The 23,377-nt window shown below is 38.6% G+C and overlaps 1 protein-coding gene across 1 annotated transcript in view; it reads left to right on the top strand.

Moving 5' to 3' along the window:
• Positions 1-23,377, top strand: part of LRIG1 (leucine rich repeats and immunoglobulin like domains 1) — a 283,023-nt gene that overhangs the window by 206,460 nt on the left and 53,186 nt on the right. The window contains exons 7-9 of the mRNA XM_053720689.1: positions 18,959-19,102; positions 20,313-20,456; positions 23,010-23,090. Of these exons, the coding sequence (XP_053576664.1) occupies positions 18,959-19,102; positions 20,313-20,456; positions 23,010-23,090 (369 nt within the window). The remainder of the gene's footprint in view (positions 1-18,958; positions 19,103-20,312; positions 20,457-23,009; positions 23,091-23,377) is intronic.

Here is a 23,377-nt window from a genome sequence, read left to right as displayed (position 1 = left end):
ACAAAGTATGCCAAGAGAACTAAGCACATTTTATACTGCAAAGATGTTTAAAATTGTATTTGCACTATAAATAATGCACACCTGTACTTGCGCTGTATGTAATGCACATGCACGCCTGTACTTGCCCTGTATGTAATGCACATGCACACCTGTACTTGCACTATAAATAATGCACATCTGTACTTGCCCTGTATGTAATGCACATGCACACCTGTACTTGCCCTGTATGTAATGCACATGCACACCTGTACTTGCACTATAAATAATGCACACCTGTACTTGCCCTGTATGCAATGCACATGCACACCTGTACTTGCCCTGTATGTAATGCACACCTGTACTTCCCCTGTATGTAATGCACATGCACACCTGTACTTGCACTATAAATAATGCACACCTGTACTTGGCCTGTATGTAATGCACACCTGTACTTGGCCTGTATGTAATGCACACCTGTACTTGCGCTGTATGTAATGCACATGCACACATGTACTTGCCCTGTATGTAATGCACATGCACACCTGTACTTGCACTATAAATAATGTACACCTGTACTTGCCCTGTATGTAATGCACATGCACACCTGTACTTGCCCTGTATGTAATGCACATGCACACCTGTACTTGCCCTGTATGTAATGCACATGCACACCTGTACTTGCCCTGTGTGTAATGCACATGCATACCTGTACTTGCACTATAAATAATGCACACCTGTACTTGCCCTGTTTGTAATGCACATGCACACCTGTACTTGCCCTGTTTGTAATGCACATGCACACCTGTACTTGCCCTGTATGTAATGCACATGCACACCTGTACTTGCCTTGTATGTAATGCACACCTGTACTTGCCCTGTATGTAATGCACATGCACACCTGTACTTGCACTATAAATAATGCACACCTGTACTTGCCCTGTATGTAATGCACATCACATGCACACCTGTACTTGCCCTGTTTGTAATGCACATGCACACCTGTACTTGCCCTGTATGTAATGCACATGCACACCTGTACTTGCACTATAAATAATGCACACCTGTACTTGCCCTGTTTGTAATGCACATGCACACCTGTACTTGCCCTGTTTGTAATGTACATGCACGCCTGTACTTGCACTATAAATAATGCACACCTGTACTTGCCCTGTATGTAATGCACATGCACACCTGTACTTGCCCTGTATGTAATGCACACCTGTACTTGTCCTGTATGTAATGCACATGCACACCTGTACTTGCACTATAAATAATGCACACATGTACTTGCCCTGTATGTAGTGCACACCTGTACTTGCCCTGTATGTAATGCACACCTGTACTTGCACTATAAATAATGCACACCTGTACTTGCCCTGTATGTAATGCACACCTGTACTTGCCCTGTATGTAATGCACATGCACACCTGTACTTGCACTATAAATAATGCACACCTGTACTTGCCCTGTATGTAATGCACATGCACACCTGTACTTGCACTATAAATAATGCACACCTGTACTTGCCCTGTATGTAGTGCACATGCACACCTGTACTTGCACTATAAATAATGCACACCTGTACTTGCCCTGTATGTAATGCACACCTGTACTTGCCCTGTATGTAATGCACACCTGTACTTGCCCTGTATGTAATGCACACCTGTACTTGCCCTGTATGTAATGCACACCTGTACTTGCACTATAAATAATGCACACCTGTACTTGCCATGTATGTAATGCACACCTGTACTTGCCCTTTATGTAATGCACATGCACACCTGTACTTGCTCTGTATGTAATGCACACCTGTACTTGCCTTGTATGTAATGCACACCTGTACTTGCCTTGTATGTAATGCACACCTGTACTTGCCCTGTATGTAATGCACACCTGTACTTGCCCTGTATGTAATGCACATGCACACCTGTACTTGCACTATAAATAATGCACACCTGTACTTGCCCTGTATGTAATGCACATGCACACCTGTACTTGCACTATAAATAATGCACACCTGTACTTGCGCTGTATGTAATGCACATGCACACCTGTACTTGCACTATAAATAATGCACACCTGTACTTGCGCTGTATGTAATGCACACCTGTACTTGCCCTGTATGTAATGCACATGCACACCTGTACTTGCCCTGTATGTAATGCACATGCACACCTGTACTTGCCCTGTATGTAATGCACATGCACACCTGTACTTTCACTATAAATAATGCACACCTGTACTTGCCCTGTATGCAATGCACATGCACACCTGTACTTGCCCTGTATGCAATGCACACCTGTACTTCCCCTGTATGTAATGCACATGCACACCTGTACTTGCACTATAAATAATGCACACCTGTACTTGCCCTGTATATAATGCACACCTGTACTTGCCCTGTATGTAATGCACATGCACACCTGTACTTGCCCTGTATTTAATGCACACCTGTACTTGGCCTGTATGTAATGCACACCTGTACTTGCGCTGTATGTAATGCACATGCACACCTGTACTTGCACTATAAATAATGTACACCTGTACTTGCCCTGTATGTAATGCACATTCACACCTGTACTTGCCCTGTATGTAATGCACATGCACACCTGTACTTGCCCTGTATGTAGTGCACATGCACACCTGTACTTGCACTATAAATAATGCACACCTGTACTTGCCCTGTATGTAATGCACACCTGTACTTGCCATGTATGTAATGCACACCTGTACTTGCCCTTTATGTAATGCACATGCACACCTGTACTTGCACTATAAATAATGCACACCTGTACTTGCCCTGTATGTAATGCACACCTGTACTTGCCTTGTATGTAATGCACATGCACACCTGTACTTGCCCTGTATGTAATGCACACCTGTACTTGCCCTGTATGTAATGCACACCTGTACTTGCCCTGTATGTAATGCACATGCACACCTGTACTTGCACTATAAATAATGCACACCTGTACTTGCCCTGTATGTAATGCACACCTGTACTTGCCCTGTATGTAATGCACACCTGTACTTGCCCTGTATGTAATGCACACCTGTACTTGCCCTGTATGTAATGCACATGCACACCTGTACTTGCTCTGTATGTAATGCACATGCACACCTGTACTTTCACTATAAATAATGCACACCTGTACTTGCCCTGTATGCAATGCACATGCACACCTGTACTTGCCCTGTATGTAATGCACACCTGTACTTCCCCTGTATGTAATGCACATGCACACCTGTACTTGCACTATAAATAATGCACACCTGTACTTCCCCTGTATGTAATGCACATGCACACCTGTACTTGCACTATAAATAATGCACACCTGTACTTGCCCTGTATGTAATGCACACCTGTACTTCCCCTGTATGTAATGCACATGCACACCTGTACTTGCACTATAAATAATGCACACCTGTACTTGCCCTGTATGTAATGCACACCTGTACTTGCCCTGTATGTAATGCACATGCACACCTGTACTTGCACTATAAATAATGCACACCTGTACTTGCCCTGTATGTAATGCACATGCACACCTGTACTTGCACTATAAATAATGCACACCTGTACTTGCCCTGTTTGTAATGCACATGCACACCTGTACTTGCCCTGTTTGTAATGCACATGCACGCCTGTACTTGCACTATAAATAATGCACACCTGTACTTGCCCTGTATGTAATGCACATGCACACCTGTACTTGCCCTGTATGTAATGCACACCTGTACTTGTCCTGTATGTAATGCACATGCACACCTGTACTTACACTATAAATAATGCACACATGTACTTGCCCTGTATGTAATGCACACCTGTACTTGCCCTGTATGTAATGCACACCTGTACTTGCACTATAAATAATGCACACCTGTACTTGCCCTGTATGTAATGCACACCTGTACTTGCCCTGTATGTAATGCACACCTGTACTTGCACTATAAATAATGCACACCTGTACTTGCCCTGTATGTAATGCACACCTGTACTTGCCCTTTATGTAATGCACATGCACACCTGTACTTGCTCTGTATGTAATGCACACCTGTACTTGCCTTGTATGTAATGCACACCTGTACTTGCCTTGTATGTAATGCACACCTGTACTTGCCTTGTATGTAATGCACACCTGTACTTGCCCTGTATGTAATGCACACCTGTACTTGCCCTGTATGTAATGCACATGCACACCTGTACTTGCACTATAAATAATGCACACCTGTACTTGCGCTGTATGTAATGCACATGCACACCTGTACTTGCACTATAAATAATGCACACCTGTACTTGCGCTGTATGTAATGCACACCTGTACTTGCCCTGTATGTAATGCACATGCACACCTGTACTTGCCCTGTATGTAATGCACATGCACACCTGTACTTGCCCTGTATGTAATGTACATGCACACCTGTACTTTCACTATAAATAATGCACACCTGTACTTGCCCTGTATGCAATGCACATGCACACCTGTACTTCCCCTGTATGTAATGCACATGCACACCTGTACTTGCACTATAAATAATGCACACCTGTACTTGCCCTGTATATAATGCACACCTGTACTTGCCCTGTATGTAATGCACATGCACACCTGTACTTGCCCTGTATTTAATGCACACCTGTACTTGGCCTGTATGTAATGCACACCTGTACTTGCGCTGTATGTAATGCACATGCACACCTGTACTTGCACTATAAATAATGTACACCTGTACTTGCCCTGTATGTAATGCACATTCACACCTGTACTTGCCCTGTATGTAATGCACATTCACACCTGTACTTGCCCTGTATGTAATGCACATGCACACCTGTACTTGCCCTGTATGTAGTGCACATGCACACCTGTACTTGCACTATAAATAATGCACACCTGTACTTGCCCTGTATGTAATGCACACCTGTACTTGCCATGTATGTAATGCACACCTGTACTTGCCCTTTATGTAATGCACATGCACACCTGTACTTGCACTATAAATAATGCACACCTGTACTTGCCCTGTATGTAATGCACACCTGTACTTGCCTTGTATGTAATGCACATGCACACCTGTACTTGCCCTGTATGTAATGCACACCTGTACTTGCCCTGTATGTAATGCACACCTGTACTTGCCCTGTATGCAATGCACACCTGTACTTCCCCTGTATGTAATGCACATGCACACCTGTACTTGCACTATAAATAATGCACACCTGTACTTGCCCTGTATATAATGCACACCTGTACTTGCCCTGTATGTAATGCACATGCACACCTGTACTTGCCCTGTATTTAATGCACACCTGTACTTGGCCTGTATGTAATGCACACCTGTACTTGCGCTGTATGTAATGCACATGCACACCTGTACTTGCACTATAAATAATGTACACCTGTACTTGCCCTGTATGTAATGCACATTCACACCTGTACTTGCCCTGTATGTAATGCACATGCACACCTGTACTTGCCCTGTATGTAGTGCACATGCACACCTGTACTTGCACTATAAATAATGCACACCTGTACTTGCCCTGTATGTAATGCACACCTGTACTTGCCATGTATGTAATGCACACCTGTACTTGCCCTTTATGTAATGCACATGCACACCTGTACTTGCACTATAAATAATGCACACCTGTACTTGCCCTGTATGTAATGCACACCTGTACTTGCCTTGTATGTAATGCACATGCACACCTGTACTTGCCCTGTATGTAATGCACACCTGTACTTGCCCTGTATGTAATGCACACCTGTACTTGCCCTGTATGTAATGCACATGCACACCTGTACTTGCACTATAAATAATGCACACCTGTACTTGCCCTGTATGTAATGCACACCTGTACTTGCCCTGTATGTAATGCACACCTGTACTTGCCCTGTATGTAATGCACACCTGTACTTGCCCTGTATGTAATGCACATGCACACCTGTACTTGCTCTGTATGTAATGCACATGCACACCTGTACTTTCACTATAAATAATGCACACCTGTACTTGCCCTGTATGCAATGCACATGCACACCTGTACTTGCCCTGTATGTAATGCACACCTGTACTTCCCCTGTATGTAATGCACATGCACACCTGTACTTGCACTATAAATAATGCACACCTGTACTTCCCCTGTATGTAATGCACATGCACACCTGTACTTGCACTATAAATAATGCACACCTGTACTTGCCCTGTATGTAATGCACACCTGTACTTCCCCTGTATGTAATGCACATGCACACCTGTACTTGCACTATAAATAATGCACACCTGTACTTGCCCTGTATGTAATGCACACCTGTACTTGCCCTGTATGTAATGCACATGCACACCTGTACTTGCACTATAAATAATGCACACCTGTACTTGCCCTGTATGTAATGCACATGCACACCTGTACTTGCACTATAAATAATGCACACCTGTACTTGCCCTGTTTGTAATGCACATGCACACCTGTACTTGCCCTGTTTGTAATGCACATGCACGCCTGTACTTGCACTATAAATAATGCACACCTGTACTTGCCCTGTATGTAATGCACATGCACACCTGTACTTGCCCTGTATGTAATGCACACCTGTACTTGTCCTGTATGTAATGCACATGCACACCTGTACTTACACTATAAATAATGCACACATGTACTTGCCCTGTATGTAATGCACACCTGTACTTGCCCTGTATGTAATGCACACCTGTACTTGCACTATAAATAATGCACACCTGTACTTGCCCTGTATGTAATGCACACCTGTACTTGCCCTGTATGTAATGCACACCTGTACTTGCACTATAAATAATGCACACCTGTACTTGCCCTGTATGTAATGCACACCTGTACTTGCCCTTTATGTAATGCACATGCACACCTGTACTTGCTCTGTATGTAATGCACACCTGTACTTGCCTTGTATGTAATGCACACCTGTACTTGCCTTGTATGTAATGCACACCTGTACTTGCCTTGTATGTAATGCACACCTGTACTTGCCCTGTATGTAATGCACACCTGTACTTGCCCTGTATGTAATGCACATGCACACCTGTACTTGCACTATAAATAATGCACACCTGTACTTGCGCTGTATGTAATGCACATGCACACCTGTACTTGCACTATAAATAATGCACACCTGTACTTGCGCTGTATGTAATGCACACCTGTACTTGCCCTGTATGTAATGCACATGCACACCTGTACTTGCCCTGTATGTAATGCACATGCACACCTGTACTTGCCCTGTATGTAATGTACATGCACACCTGTACTTTCACTATAAATAATGCACACCTGTACTTGCCCTGTATGCAATGCACATGCACACCTGTACTTCCCCTGTATGTAATGCACATGCACACCTGTACTTGCACTATAAATAATGCACACCTGTACTTGCCCTGTATATAATGCACACCTGTACTTGCCCTGTATGTAATGCACATGCACACCTGTACTTGCCCTGTATTTAATGCACACCTGTACTTGGCCTGTATGTAATGCACACCTGTACTTGCGCTGTATGTAATGCACATGCACACCTGTACTTGCACTATAAATAATGTACACCTGTACTTGCCCTGTATGTAATGCACATTCACACCTGTACTTGCCCTGTATGTAATGCACATTCACACCTGTACTTGCCCTGTATGTAATGCACATGCACACCTGTACTTGCCCTGTATGTAGTGCACATGCACACCTGTACTTGCACTATAAATAATGCACACCTGTACTTGCCCTGTATGTAATGCACACCTGTACTTGCCATGTATGTAATGCACACCTGTACTTGCCCTTTATGTAATGCACATGCACACCTGTACTTGCACTATAAATAATGCACACCTGTACTTGCCCTGTATGTAATGCACACCTGTACTTGCCTTGTATGTAATGCACATGCACACCTGTACTTGCCCTGTATGTAATGCACACCTGTACTTGCCCTGTATGTAATGCACACCTGTACTTGCCCTGTATGTAATGCACACCTGTACTTGCCCTGTATGTAATGCACACCTGTACTTGCCCTGTATGTAATGCACATGCACACCTGTACTTGCACTATAAATAATGCACACCTGTACTTGCCCTGTATGTAATGCACACCTGTACTTGCCCTGTATGTAATGCACACCTGTACTTGCCCTGTATGTAATGCACACCTGTACTTGCCCTGTATGTAATGCACACCTGTACTTGCCCTGTATGTAATGCACATGCACACCTGTACTTGCTCTGTATGTAATGCACATGCACACCTGTACTTTCACTATAAATAATGCACACCTGTACTTGCCCTGTATGCAATGCACATGCACACCTGTACTTGCCCTGTATGTAATGCACACCTGTACTTCCCCTGTATGTAATGCACATGCACACCTGTACTTGCACTATAAATAATGCACACCTGTACTTCCCCTGTATGTAATGCACATGCACACCTGTACTTGCACTATAAATAATGCACACCTGTACTTGCCCTGTATGTAATGCACACCTGTACTTGCCCTGTATGTAATGCACACCTGTACTTGCCCTGTATGTAATGCACATGCACACATGTACTTGCCCTGTATGTAATGCACACCTGTACTTGCCCTGTATGTAATGCACACCTGTACTTGCACTATAAATAATGCACACCTGTACTTGCCCTGTATGTAATGCACACCTGTACTTGCCCTGTATGTAATGCACACCTGTACTTGCCCTGTATGTAATGCACATGCACACCTGTACTTGCCCTGTATGTAATGCACATGCACACCTGTACTTGCACTATAAATAATGCACACCTGTACTTGCGCTGTATGTAATGCACATGCACACCTGTACTTGCACTATAAATAATGCACACCTGTACTTGCGCTGTATGTAATGCACACCTGTACTTGCCCTGTATGTAATGCACATGCACACCTGTACTTGCCCTGTATGTAATGCACATGCACACCTGTACTTGCCCTGTATGTAATGCACACCTGTACTTGCCCTGTATGTAATGCACATGCACACCTGTACTTGCCCTGTATGTAATGCACATGCACACCTGTACTTGCCCTGTATGTAATGCACATGTACACCTGTACTTGCCCTGTATGTAATGCACATGCACACCTGTACTTGCCCTGTATGTAATGCACATGCACACCTGTACTTGCGCTGTATGTAATGCACACCTGTACTTGCCCTGTATGTAATGCACATGCACACCTGTATTTGCCCTGTATGTAATGCACATGCACACCTGTACTTGCCCTGTATGTAATGCACATGCACACCTGTGCTTGCCCTGTATGTAATGCACATGCACACCTGTGCTTGCACTATAAATAATGCACACCTGTACTTGCCCTGTATGTAATGCACACCTGTACTTGCCCTGTATGTAATGCACATGCACACCTGTACTTGCCCTGTATGTAATGCACATGCACACCTGTGCTTGCACTATATGTAATGCACATGCACACCTGTGCTTGCCCTGTATGTAATGCACATGCACACCTGTGCTTGCCCTGTATGTAATGCACATGCACACCTGTACTTACCCTGTATGTAATGCACATGCACACCTGTACTTGCCCTGTATGTAATGCACATGCACACCTGTACTTGCCCTGTATGTAATGCACATGCACACCTGTACTTGCCCTGTATGTAATGCACATGCACACCTGTACTTGCCCTGTATGTAATGCACATGCACACCTGTACTTGCCCTGTATGTAATGCACACCTGTACTTGCCCTGAATGTAATGCACATGCACACCTGTACTTGCCCTGTATGTAATGCACATGCACACCTATACTTGCCCTGTATGTAATGCACACCTGTACTTGCACTATAAATAATGCACACCTGTACTTGCCCTGTATGTAATGCACACCTGTACTTGCCCTGTATGTAATGCACATGCACACCTGTACTTGCCCTGTATGTAATGCACATGCACACCTGTACTTGCACTATAAATAATGCTCACCTGTACTTGCACTGTATGTAATGCACATGCACACCTGTACTTGCCCTGCATGTAATGCACATGCACACCTGTACTTGCCCTGTATGTAATGCACATGCACACCTGTACTTGCATTATAAATAATGCACACCTGTACTTGCGCTGTATGTAATGCACACCTGTACTTGCCCTGTATGTAATGCACATGCAGACCTGTACGTGCACTATATATGTAGTACACATGCACATCTGTACATGCACTATATATGTAATATACATGCACATCTGTACATGCACTATATATGTAATGCACATGCACATCTGTACGTGCACTATATATGTAGTACACATGCACATCTGTACATGCACTATATATGTAATATACATGCACATCTGTACATGCACTATATATGTAATGCACATCTGTACGTGCACTTTATATGTAATGCACATCTGTACGTGCACTATATATGTAATACACATACACATCTGTACGTGCACTATATATGTAGTACACATGCACATCTGTACGTGCACTATATATGTAATGCACATCTGTACGAGCACTATATATGTAATGCACATCTGTACGTGCACTATATATGTAATGCACATCTGTATGTGCACTATATATGTAATGCACATCTGTATGTGCACTATATATGTAATGCACATCTGTACGTGCACTATATATGTAATGCACAGCTGTACGTGCACTGTATATGTAATGCACATCTACGTGCACTATATTTGTAATGCACATCTGTACGTGCACTATATATGTAATGCAAATCTGTACGTGCACTATATATGTAAAACACATGCACATCTGTATGCACTATATATGTAATACACATCTGTACGTGCACTATATATGTAATACACATCTGTACGTGCACTATATATGTAATACACATGTGTACGTGCACTATATTTGTAATGCACATCTGTATGTGCACTATATATGTAATACACATCTGTACGTGCACTATATGTAATATACATCTGTATGTGCACTATATATGTAATGCACATCTGTTCGTGCACTATATATGTAATGCACATCTGTATGTGCACTATATATGTAAAACACATGCACATCTGTACGTGCACTATATATGTCATGCATATCTGTACGTGCACTATATATGTCATGCACATCTGTACGTGCACTATATATGTCATGCACATCTGTACGTGCACTATATATGTCATGCACATCTGTACATGCACTATATATGTAATACACATCTGTATGTGTACTATATATGTAAAACATATGCACATCTGTACTTGCAATATATATATATATATATATATAATACACATCTGTACGTGCACTATATATGTAATGCACATCTGTACGTGCACTATATATGTAATGCACATCTGTACGTGCACTATATATGTAATGCACATCTGTACGTGCTCAATATATGTAATACACATCTGTACGTGCACTATATATGTAAATAATATGCACATCTGTATGTGCACTATATATGTAATACACATCTCTACGTGCACTATATATGTAATACACATCTGTATGTGCACTATATATGTAAAACATATGCACATCTGTACGTGCACTATATATATAAAACACATCTGTACGTGCACTAGATTTGTAATACACATCTGTATGTGCACTATATATGTAATACACATCTGTACGTGCACTATATGTAATATACATCTGTACGTGCACTATATATGTAATGCACATCTGTTTGTGCACTATATATGTAATGCACATCTGTATGTGCACTATATATGTAAAACACATGTACATCTGTACGTGCACTATATATGTAAAACACATCTGTACGTGCACTATATATGTCATGCACATCTGTACGTGCACTATATATGTAATACACATCTGTACGTGCACTATATATGTAAAACATATGCACATCTGTATGTGCACTATATATATATATATATATATATATAAATATATATAATGCACATCTGTATGTGCACTATATATGTAATGCACATCTGTACGTGCTCTATATATGTAATACACATCTGTATGTGCACTATATATGTAAAGCACATCTGTACGTGCACTATATATGTAAAACATGCACATCTGTACGTGCAATATATATATATATATAAAAATACACATCTGTACGTGCACTATATATGTAATGCACATATGTACGTGCACTATATATGTAAATAATATGCACATCTGTATGTGCACTATATATGTAATGCACATCTGTACGTGCACTATATATGTAATACACATGCACATCTGTACGTGCACTATATATGTAATACACATGCACATCTGTACTGCACTATATATGTAATGCACATCTGTACGTGCACTTTATATGTAATGCACATCTGTACGTGCACTATATATGTAATACACATACACATCTGTACGTGCACTATATATGTAGTACACATGCACATCTGTACGTGCACTATATATGTAATGCACATCTGTACGTGCACTATATATGTAATGCACATCTGTACGTGCACTATATATGTAATGCACATCTGTACGAGCACTATATATGTAATGCACATCTGTACGTGCACTATATATGTAATGCACATCTGTATGTGCACTATATATGTAATGCACATCTGTACGTGCACTATATATATAATGCACAGCTGTACGTGCACTATATATGTAAAGCACAGGTGGACGTGCACTATATGTAATGCACATCTGTACGTGCACTATATATGTAAAACACATGCACGTCTGTATGTGCACTATATATAATACACATACACATCTGTACGTGCACTATATATGTAATGCACATCTGTACGTGCACTATATATGTAATGCACATCTGTTTGTGCACTATATATGTAATGCACATCTGTATGTGCACTATATATGTAAAACACATCTGTACGTGCACTATATATGTCATGCACATCTGTACGTGCACTATATATGTAATACACATCTGTACGTGCACTATATATGTAAAACATATGCACATCTGTATGTGCACTATATATATATATATATATATATATATAAATATATATAATGCACATCTGTATGTGCACTATATATGTAATGCACATCTGTACGTGCTCTATATATGTAATACACATCTGTATGTGCACTATATATGTAAAGCACATCTGTACGTGCACTATATATGTCATGCACATCTGTACGTGCACTATATATGTAATACACATCTGTACGTGCACTATATATGTAAAACATATGCACATCTGTATGTGCACTATATATATATATATATAAATATATATAATGCACATCTGTATGTGCACTATATATGTAATGCACATCTGTACGTGCACTATATATGTAATGCACATCTGTACGTGCACTATATATGTAATGCACATCTGTTTGTGCACTATATATGTAATGCACATCTGTATGTGCACTATATATGTAAAACACATCTGTACGTGCACTATATATGTCATGCACATCTGTACGTGCACTATATATGTAATACACATCTGTACGTGCACTATATATGTAAAACATATGCACATCTGTATGTGCACTATATATATATATAAATATATATAATGCACATCTGTATGTGCACTATATATGTAATGCACATCTGTACGTGCTCTATATATGTAATACACATCTGTATGTGCACTATATATGTAAAGCACATCTGTACGTGCACTATATATGTAAAACATGCACATCTGTACGTGCAATATATATATATATAAAAATACACATCTGTACGTGCACTATATATGTAATGCACATATGTACGTGCACTATATATGTAAATAATATGCACATCTGTATGTGCACTATATATGTAATGCACATCTGTACGTGCACTATATATGTAATACACATGCACATCTGTACGTGCACTATATATGTAATACACATGCACATCTGTACTGCACTATATATGTAATGCACATCTGTACGTGCACTTTATATGTAATGCACATCTGTACGTGCACTTTATATGTAATGCACATCTGTACGTGCACTATATATGTAATACACATACACATCTGTACATGCACTATATATGTAGTACACATGCACATCTGTACGTGCACTATATATGTAATGCACATCTGTACGTGCACTATATATGTAATGCACATCTGTACGTGCACTATATATGTAATGCACATCTGTACGAGCACTATATATGTAATGCACATCTGTACGTGCACTATATATGTAATGCACATCTGTATGTGCACTATATATGTAATGCACATCTGTACGTGCACTATATATATAATGCACAGCTGTACGTGCACTATATATGTAAAGCACAGGTGGACGTGCACTATATGTAATGCACATCTGTACGTGCACTATATATGTAAAACACATGCACGTCTGTACGTGCACTATATATAATACACATACACATCTGTACGTGCACTATATATGTAATGCACATCTGTACGTGCACTATATATGTAATCCAAATCTGTACGTGCACTATATATGTAATGCACATCTGTACGTGCGCTATATATGTAAAACACATGCATTTCTGTATGTGCACTATATATGTAATACACATGTGTACGTGCACTATATATGTAATACACATGTGTACGTGCACTATATATGTAATACACATGTGTACGTGCACTATATATGTAATACACATGTGTACGTGCACTATATTTGTAATGCACATCTGTATGTGCACTATATGTAATATACATCTGTACGTGCACTATATATGTAATGCACATCTGTACGTGCACTATATATGTAATGCACATCTGTTCGTGCACTATATATGTAATGCACATCTGTATGTGCACTATATATGTAAATCACATGCACATCTGTACGTGCACTATATATGTCATGCACATCTGTACGTGCACTATATATGTAATACACATCTGTATGTGTACTATATATGTAAAACATATGCACATCTGTACGTGCACTATATATGTAATGCACATCTGTACGTGCACTATATATGTAATGCACATCTGTACGTGCTCTATATATGTAATACACATCTGTACGTGCACTATATATGTAATACACATATGTACGTGCACTATATATGTAATACACATCTCTATGTGCACTATATATGTAAAACATATGCACATCTGTACGTGCACTATTTATGTAAAACACATCTGTATGTGCACTATATATGTAATACACATCTGTACGTGCACTATATGTAATATACATCTGTACATGCACTATATATGTCATGCACATCTGTACGTGCACTATATATGTCATGCACATCTGTACGTGCACTATATATGTAATACACATCTGTACGTGCACTATATATGTAAAACATATGCACATCTGTACGTGCACTATATATATATATATATATATATATATAAAAATATATATAATACACATCTGTACTTGCACTATATATGTAATGCACATCTGTACGTGCACTATATATGTAATGCACATTTGTACGTGCTCTATATATGTAATACACATCTGTACGTGCACTATATATGTAAAGCACATCTGTACGTGCACTATATATGTAATACACATCTGTACGTGCACTATATATGTAAAACATGCACATCTGTACGTGCACTATATATATATATATATATATATATATATAATACACATCTCTACATGCACTATATATGTAATGCACATCTGTACGTGCACTATATATGTAATGCACATCTGTACGTGCACTATATATGTAAATAATATGCACATCTGTACGTGCACTATATATAATACACATCTGTACGTGCACTATATATGTAAAACATATGCACATCTGTACGTGCACTATATATGTAAAACACATCTGTACGTGCACTATATTTGTAATACACATCTGTATGTGCACTATATATGTAATACACATCTGTACGTGCACTATATGTAATATACATCTGTACGTGCACTATATATGTAATATACATCTGTACGTGCACTATATATGTAATGCACATCTGTTCGTGCACTATATATTTAATGCACATCTGTACGTGCACTATATATTTAAAACACATGCACATCTGTACGTGCACTATATATGTCATGCACATCTGTACGTGCACTATATATGTAAAACACATCTGTACGTGCACTATATTTGTAATACACATCTGTATGTGCACTATATATGTAATACACATCTGTACGTGCACTATATGTAATATACATCTGTACGTGCACTATATATGTAATGCACATCTGTTCGTGCACTATATATTTAATGGACATCTGTATGTGCACTATATATGTAAAACATTTGCACATCTGTACGTGCACTATATATATATATATATATAATACACATCTGTACGTGCACTATATATATATATATATATATATATATATAATACACATCTGTACGTGCACTATATATGTAATGCACATCTGTACGTGCACTATATATGTAATGCACATCTGTACGTGCTCTGTATATGTAATGCACATCTGTACATGCACTATATATGTAAATAATATGCACATCTGTACGTGCACTATATATGTAATGCACATCTGTACGTGCACTATATATGTAATACACATCTGTACGTGCACTATATATGTAAAACATATGCACATCTGTACGTGCACTATATATGTAAAACACATCTGTACGTGCACTAGATTTGTAATACACATCTGTATGTGCACTATATATGTAATACACGTGCACTATATGTAATATACATCTGTACGTGCACTATATATGTAATGCACATCTGTTTGTGCACTATATATGTAATGCACATCTATGTGCACTATATATGGAAAACACATGTACATCTGTACGTGCACTATATATGTAAAGCACATCTGTATGTGCACTATATATGTAAAACATGCACATCTGTACGTGCACTATATATATATATATATATATATATATATAATGCACATCTGTACGTGCACTATATATGTAATGCACATCTGTACGTGCACTATATATGTAAATAATATGCACATCTGTACGTGCACTATATATGTAATACACATCTGTAAGTGCACTATATATGTAATACACACCTGTACGTGCACTATATATGTAATACACATCTGTACATGCACTATATATGTAAAACATATGCACATCTGTACGTGCACTATATATGTAAAACACATCTGTATGTGCACTATATATGTCATGCACATCTATATGTGCACTATATATGTAAAACACATCTGTACGTGCACTATATTTGTAATACACATATGTATGTGCACTATATATGTAATACACATCTGTACGTGCACTATATGTAATATACATCTGTACGTGCTCTATATATGTAATGCACATCTGTTTGTGCACTATATATTTAATGCACATCTGTATGTGCACTATATAAATGTAAAACATATGCACATCTGTACGTGCACTATATATATATATATATATATATATATATATATAATACACATCTGTACGTGCACTATATATATATATATATATATATATATATATATATATATATACACACATAATACACATCTGTACGTGCACTATATATGTAATGCACATCTGTACATGCACTATATATGTAATGCACATCTGTACGTGCTCTATATATGTAATACACATCTGTACGTGCACTATATATGTAAATAATATGCACATCTCTACGTACAATATATGTAATACACTTCTGTACGTGCACTATATATGTAAAACATATGCACACCTGTACGTGCACTATATATGTAAAACACATCTGTACGTGCACTATATATGTAATACACATCTGTACGAGCACTATATATGTAAATAATATGCACATCTCTACGTGCACTATATATGTAATACACATCTGTACATACACTATATATGTAAAACATATGCACATCTGTACGTGCACTATATATGTAAAACACATCTGTACGTGCACTATATATGTAAAACACATCTGTACGTGCACTATATATGTAAAACATCTGTACGTGCACTATATATGTAAAACACATCTGTACGTGCACTATATATGTAAAACACATATGTACGTGCACTATATATGTAAATAATATGCACATCTCTATGTGCACTATATATGTAATACACATCTGTACGTGCACTATATATGTAATACACATCTGTACGTGCACTATATATGTAAAACATATGCACATCTGTACGTGCACTATATATGTAAAACATCTGTACGTGCACTATATATGTAAATAATATGCACATCTCTACGTACAATATATGTAATACACTTCTGTACGTGCACTATATATGTAAAACATATGCACACCTGTACGTGCACTATATATGTAAAACACATCTGTACGTGCACTATATATGTAATACACATCTGTACGAGCACTATATATGTAAATAATATGCACATCTCTACGTGCACTATATATGTAATACACCTCTGTACATACACTATATATGTAAAACATATGCACATCTGTACGTGCACTATATATGTAAAACACATCTGTACGTGCACTATATATGTAAAACACATCTGTACGTGCACTATATATGTAAAACATCTGTACGTGCACTATATATGTAAAACACATCTGTACGTGCACTATATATGTAAAACACATATGTACGTGCACTATATATGTAAATAATATGCACATCTCTATGTGCACTATATATGTAATACACATCTGTACGTGCACTATATATGTAAAACATATGCACATCTGTACGTGCACTATATATGTAAAACACATCTGTACGTGCACTATATATGTAAATAATATGCACATCTCTACGTGCACTATATATGTAATACACATCTGTACGTGCACTATGTATGTAAAACATATGCACATCTGTACGTGCACTATATATGTAAAACACATCTGTACGTGCACTATATATGTAATACACATCTGTACGTGCACTATATATGTAATACACAAGCATTCACACTTGTTATAGGTCTGTGAACATAACCAGCCCTACTAGGAGACAAGCAATAATCTGAGGCCACTTACTAAATGAGTGATTCCTGTGTTTTCTTCAGGCACCTGGAAAATAACAGCCTTACGGAAGTGAAGAGTGGTGCTCTGTACGGGCTCCTGTCTCTTCAGCAGCTTCACTTAGGCAACAATTCCATTTCGAAGATCAGCGCAGAGGGATGGAGTTTCTGCCAAAAACTGCAAGAGCTGTAGGTATCTCCTCTCATGGCACTCAATAAAAAACATGCAATGCCCAGAAGCTACATTGTGCCCCCACTGGTGGTGATGGGGGTGAGCGGGGATGACGCTAGCTGTAAACTTGCATGATCGCTACTTAATAATATGATCTATGCTCTAGTAGGTACAGAAGGGAATGTGGTGAAGGAGAATTTTACAGTCGCACATTTCTGAATAATAAATAGTGGCATTTATTTGTGTGCACATTTTTGGGTGCACATATAGGAGAATAACAATGATAAATCTTGTGTCTAGTACGTGGTAATCTCTAAGTTAAGAATCTAATCTGCCTTTTTTTAACACCTAGTTAATTACAAACTTTATAGCAAACTATTCTAGAGCTGTATAGAACACACAGGTATATGAGAGAGGCAAAAGGAAACCTTCCTATTTCAAATGAGGGTAAGATTGTTCTTACCTATCAGATAGCGTTAGGGTTACTGACTGAATATGAAATGTATTTACTGTGGAATATTATAATCCTATGAGTAAGATACACTTTTAGATACACTTTTTGAGTTACTGCCAGTTCTCAGGCTTTAACGCTTAAAAAATAATAATGAAAGGATGTAGTGTTGTGAATGCATAATGCTCCTTTATCTTGTCTGAATTGTTCTGCTCATTACATTTCTATTGACAGGTGGTTCACAATAAGTACAATAAACATTGTCCGATGTACGGTAATCAGGTCGCAGTGACCTGGCTTAGGTGCTCAGGAAATGAGGAACCTCTTAATGCCGTCTGATGACAGACAGGGCAGCCATTCCTCGCTCTCTCTCTTAAAGGGTCATGTTACGGCAAGAATATCATTTTCAGATTCATTACAGAATTGTATTAGGGCCTAAATACTCAGTTATGTAACAGCTGCAAAAGGGTTAAACAACTGAATTGCCACCCCTGGGCAGAACACAGCCAGTGAACCAATCAGGAGTGGGATTCGAAAGTAGCCACCAATCACAGTGTTACCTTAAGGGGACATGAACATATACACCCCAGGCATGATGCTTAGATAGCTAATATACTTGTGGTCTGTCCCAAATATATTTTTATTTTTTTCTCCAATTTTCTACAGTACAGGTTCTTAAAGGGACACAATTATATGGCAGATACATTACTTTATAGAACATTTACTTTGTCTGATTGATTTATATTCACAAATATAATCATTTTGTGTTTTGCCAGAGTCCTTTCTTACAATAGAATCACCAGATTGGATGAAGGGAGCTTGGCAGATCTGGGGACCCTGGACACACTGCGTCTCAGTCACAATGCTATCAATTACATTGCAGGGGGAGCTTTCAAAGGAGTGAAAAGCCTCCGAATTTTGTGAGTAATGCGCTATCGATGGACTGATCAACATTATCTATCATCGATCCGTCTGTCTGTCTATCTATTTATCTATCTGTATCTCTCTGAATCTATCTATCTGTATCTATCATCCGTCTGTCTATCTAACTGTAGCTATCTATATCTGTCTGTATTTATCTATCTATCTATCTATCTGTATCTATCATCCATCTGTCTATCTATCTATCTATCTGTATCTGTCTGTATCTATCTATCTGTATCTGTCTGTATCTATCTATCTGTATCTATCTATCTATCTATCATTCATCCGTCTGTCTATCTATCTGTATCTATCTGTATCTATCATCCATCTGTTTGTCTATCTATCTATCTATCTATCTATCTATCTATCTGTATCTGTCTGTATTTATCTATCTGTATCTATCTATCTATCATCTATCCGTCTGTCTATCTATCTATCTGTATCTGTCTGTATCTATCTGTCTGTATCTATCATCCATCCATCTGTCTGTCTATCTATCTGTATCTATCATCCATCTGTCTATCTATCTGTATCTATCTGTATCTGTATATATCTATCTGTATATATCTATCTATCATCCATCTGTCTGTCTATCTATTATCTGTCTGTCTATCTATTATCTATCAATCTTTCTATCTATCCATAAATACATATAAGCATACATGAACAGTTCTTTGTTGCCCGAGAAGTCTGCAATGTATTGCTACGCAATGAGTTGCAGCTCTCTCTAGAAACCAAGGGGTTAACATACAAAGATTTGGTTTATTCAAATGGACCTCATTCAAAAGTGCAAATTCTCCCTCTCCCAAAATTGTGACAATATTGTGTTGCCCCTGTTGTCACTGGAGAAGCCCTTTCAGCTGGGGATGAATAAACACAGAGATGCAGGGAAGCTCTAATTAAATAACGAGAGCTGAGCTCGGGCTCATGCAGCTGATGAAAAAGACCCCAGAATGCTTTAATTGTGTCCCATTGTGCAAATGCCTTCACTTGGTACAAAGCTCATTCATATGGGGTCAGCCTGCAAGACCCCAGCGTCCTGTGAGTAACAAGGCAGGGAGCATTCAGACTCAGCCAGTTAGAAAGAATAGGAAACTGGCACGGGGCTGCAGTGAGAGAGAGGCCCTTTTTGTATCTTTGTTTCCTTTCGTATAAAAGCAACAATAAATCTGTTCTGGGAATGACTTCAGTTTAAGTCTTTAGAACAAGGTGTTTAATATGTAAATGAGCATCTTAAATGTTCATTAACCCCTTAGTTGCAAAGCCTCTATGGAGGCAATTGAATAATTAAAGGGGCGTGACATTCCAATTTTTTCTTTCATGATTCGGATAGAGCTTACAGTTTTAAACAACTTTACAATTTAAATGTGCAAATTCTCTTGGTATCCTTTGTTGGATGAGCAGCCGTGCACTACTGGGAGCTAGCTGTACACACTGGGTGTGCCAATGGCTAAAGACATATATATGCAGCTAGCTCCTAATAGTGCATTGCTGCTCCTGAGCATGCCTAGGTATGCCTTTCAACAAAGGACACCTATGGAACAAAGCAAATTACATAATAAAAGTAAATTGGAAAGTTGTTTAAAATTGTGTGCTGTATTTGAATAAGGAAAAAAAACATTGTTTTTTTTGTTGTCCCTTTAAGCACTGGTGTGCAGCAAGAACAACCACCACAAACCTATGGCTGCAATGCACTTTCTTTGGTTTCCTATGGGTTAAAGGGATTTTGGGCTACAGCCAGATTTATTAAAGGGACAGAATCAGAATAAAACTTTCTTGATTCGGATAGAGCATGCAATAAAGAAAACAATCTCCTTCAGTGATTAAATGTCTGTAATTCTCTTTTATATCTTTTGTTAAACCTAGGCAGGCTTAGGACAGTGCACATGTGTTTAGCAGTCTATGGGAGCAGACTTTGCAACTATGTATAATATTGTTGCAAACACTGCGACCATAGAGCACTAAAGAGACATGCACGCTCCTAAGCCTGCCTAGGTTTAACAAAAGATTCAAAAGAGAACTAAGTGAATTTGAGTACAGAAGTAAATTGGTCCATTCTTTTTGCACCATCTGAATCATCACAAGTTGGTATAAAGCAGTGCAGGATAAGCTGGCATTACTTATTCCTACAACCAGTTCAACACTTGAATTGTTCTTTCTGCAACTTTGAATTAATAGTGTTAGAAAAATAAAATTGAATGTAGTTAGTGACCATAAAAACATCCTGAAGGAGAAGTGCGTGGCCCAAGGGCCACTATTTTGGAAGCCACGGTGCAAGACTTAATAACATAATGAAATTCCAGCAGGAGAGCAGACAAATGCATATACACTTTATATTTTACATATCCAGCTGTATTCTTGTTCTTAAAGGGTCAGGATCTAAGAGACGCTATATTGTAGACAGGGAACAGAGAGGCTGCGTTAGCCTGATCTCAGGAAATGTGTAGTGGAGACAAAAAGAGAGCTCTTTGTAATCTCTTCCTCCGTGGTGAAAAGACGGACCGAGGACTAAGAACCTGATTGTAAGCTTTCTTTTGTCTTCCCTGCAGGGAGCTGGACCATAACGAGATCTCAGGCACAATAGAAGACACTAATGGGGCTTTTATCGGCCTGGACGCTCTATCTAAGCTGTGAGTAGCCCACGCTTTTTTAGATATATGCTTTTATTTTTGCAACACAAATGAGGTTATTTTCTACAAACATCACTTAACCCATTGTCATCCATATAGAGATGTATGTATATATATATATATATGTGTATGTATATATGTGTATGTATATGTTTGTATATATGTGTATGTATGTAACTATGTATATATGTGTAGGTATATATGTGATTGTGCATGTATGTAACTATGTGTGCATGTATGTAACTATGTGTGTATGTATATATATATATATATATATATATATATAT

This window comes from Bombina bombina, chromosome 7, assembly GCF_027579735.1.
Source record: "Bombina bombina isolate aBomBom1 chromosome 7, aBomBom1.pri, whole genome shotgun sequence".
Classification (NCBI taxonomy): Eukaryota; Metazoa; Chordata; class Amphibia; order Anura; family Bombinatoridae; genus Bombina; species Bombina bombina.
The sequence above is the reverse complement of the archived record's forward strand: the minus strand, read 5'-3'. Positions and strand labels throughout refer to the sequence as shown.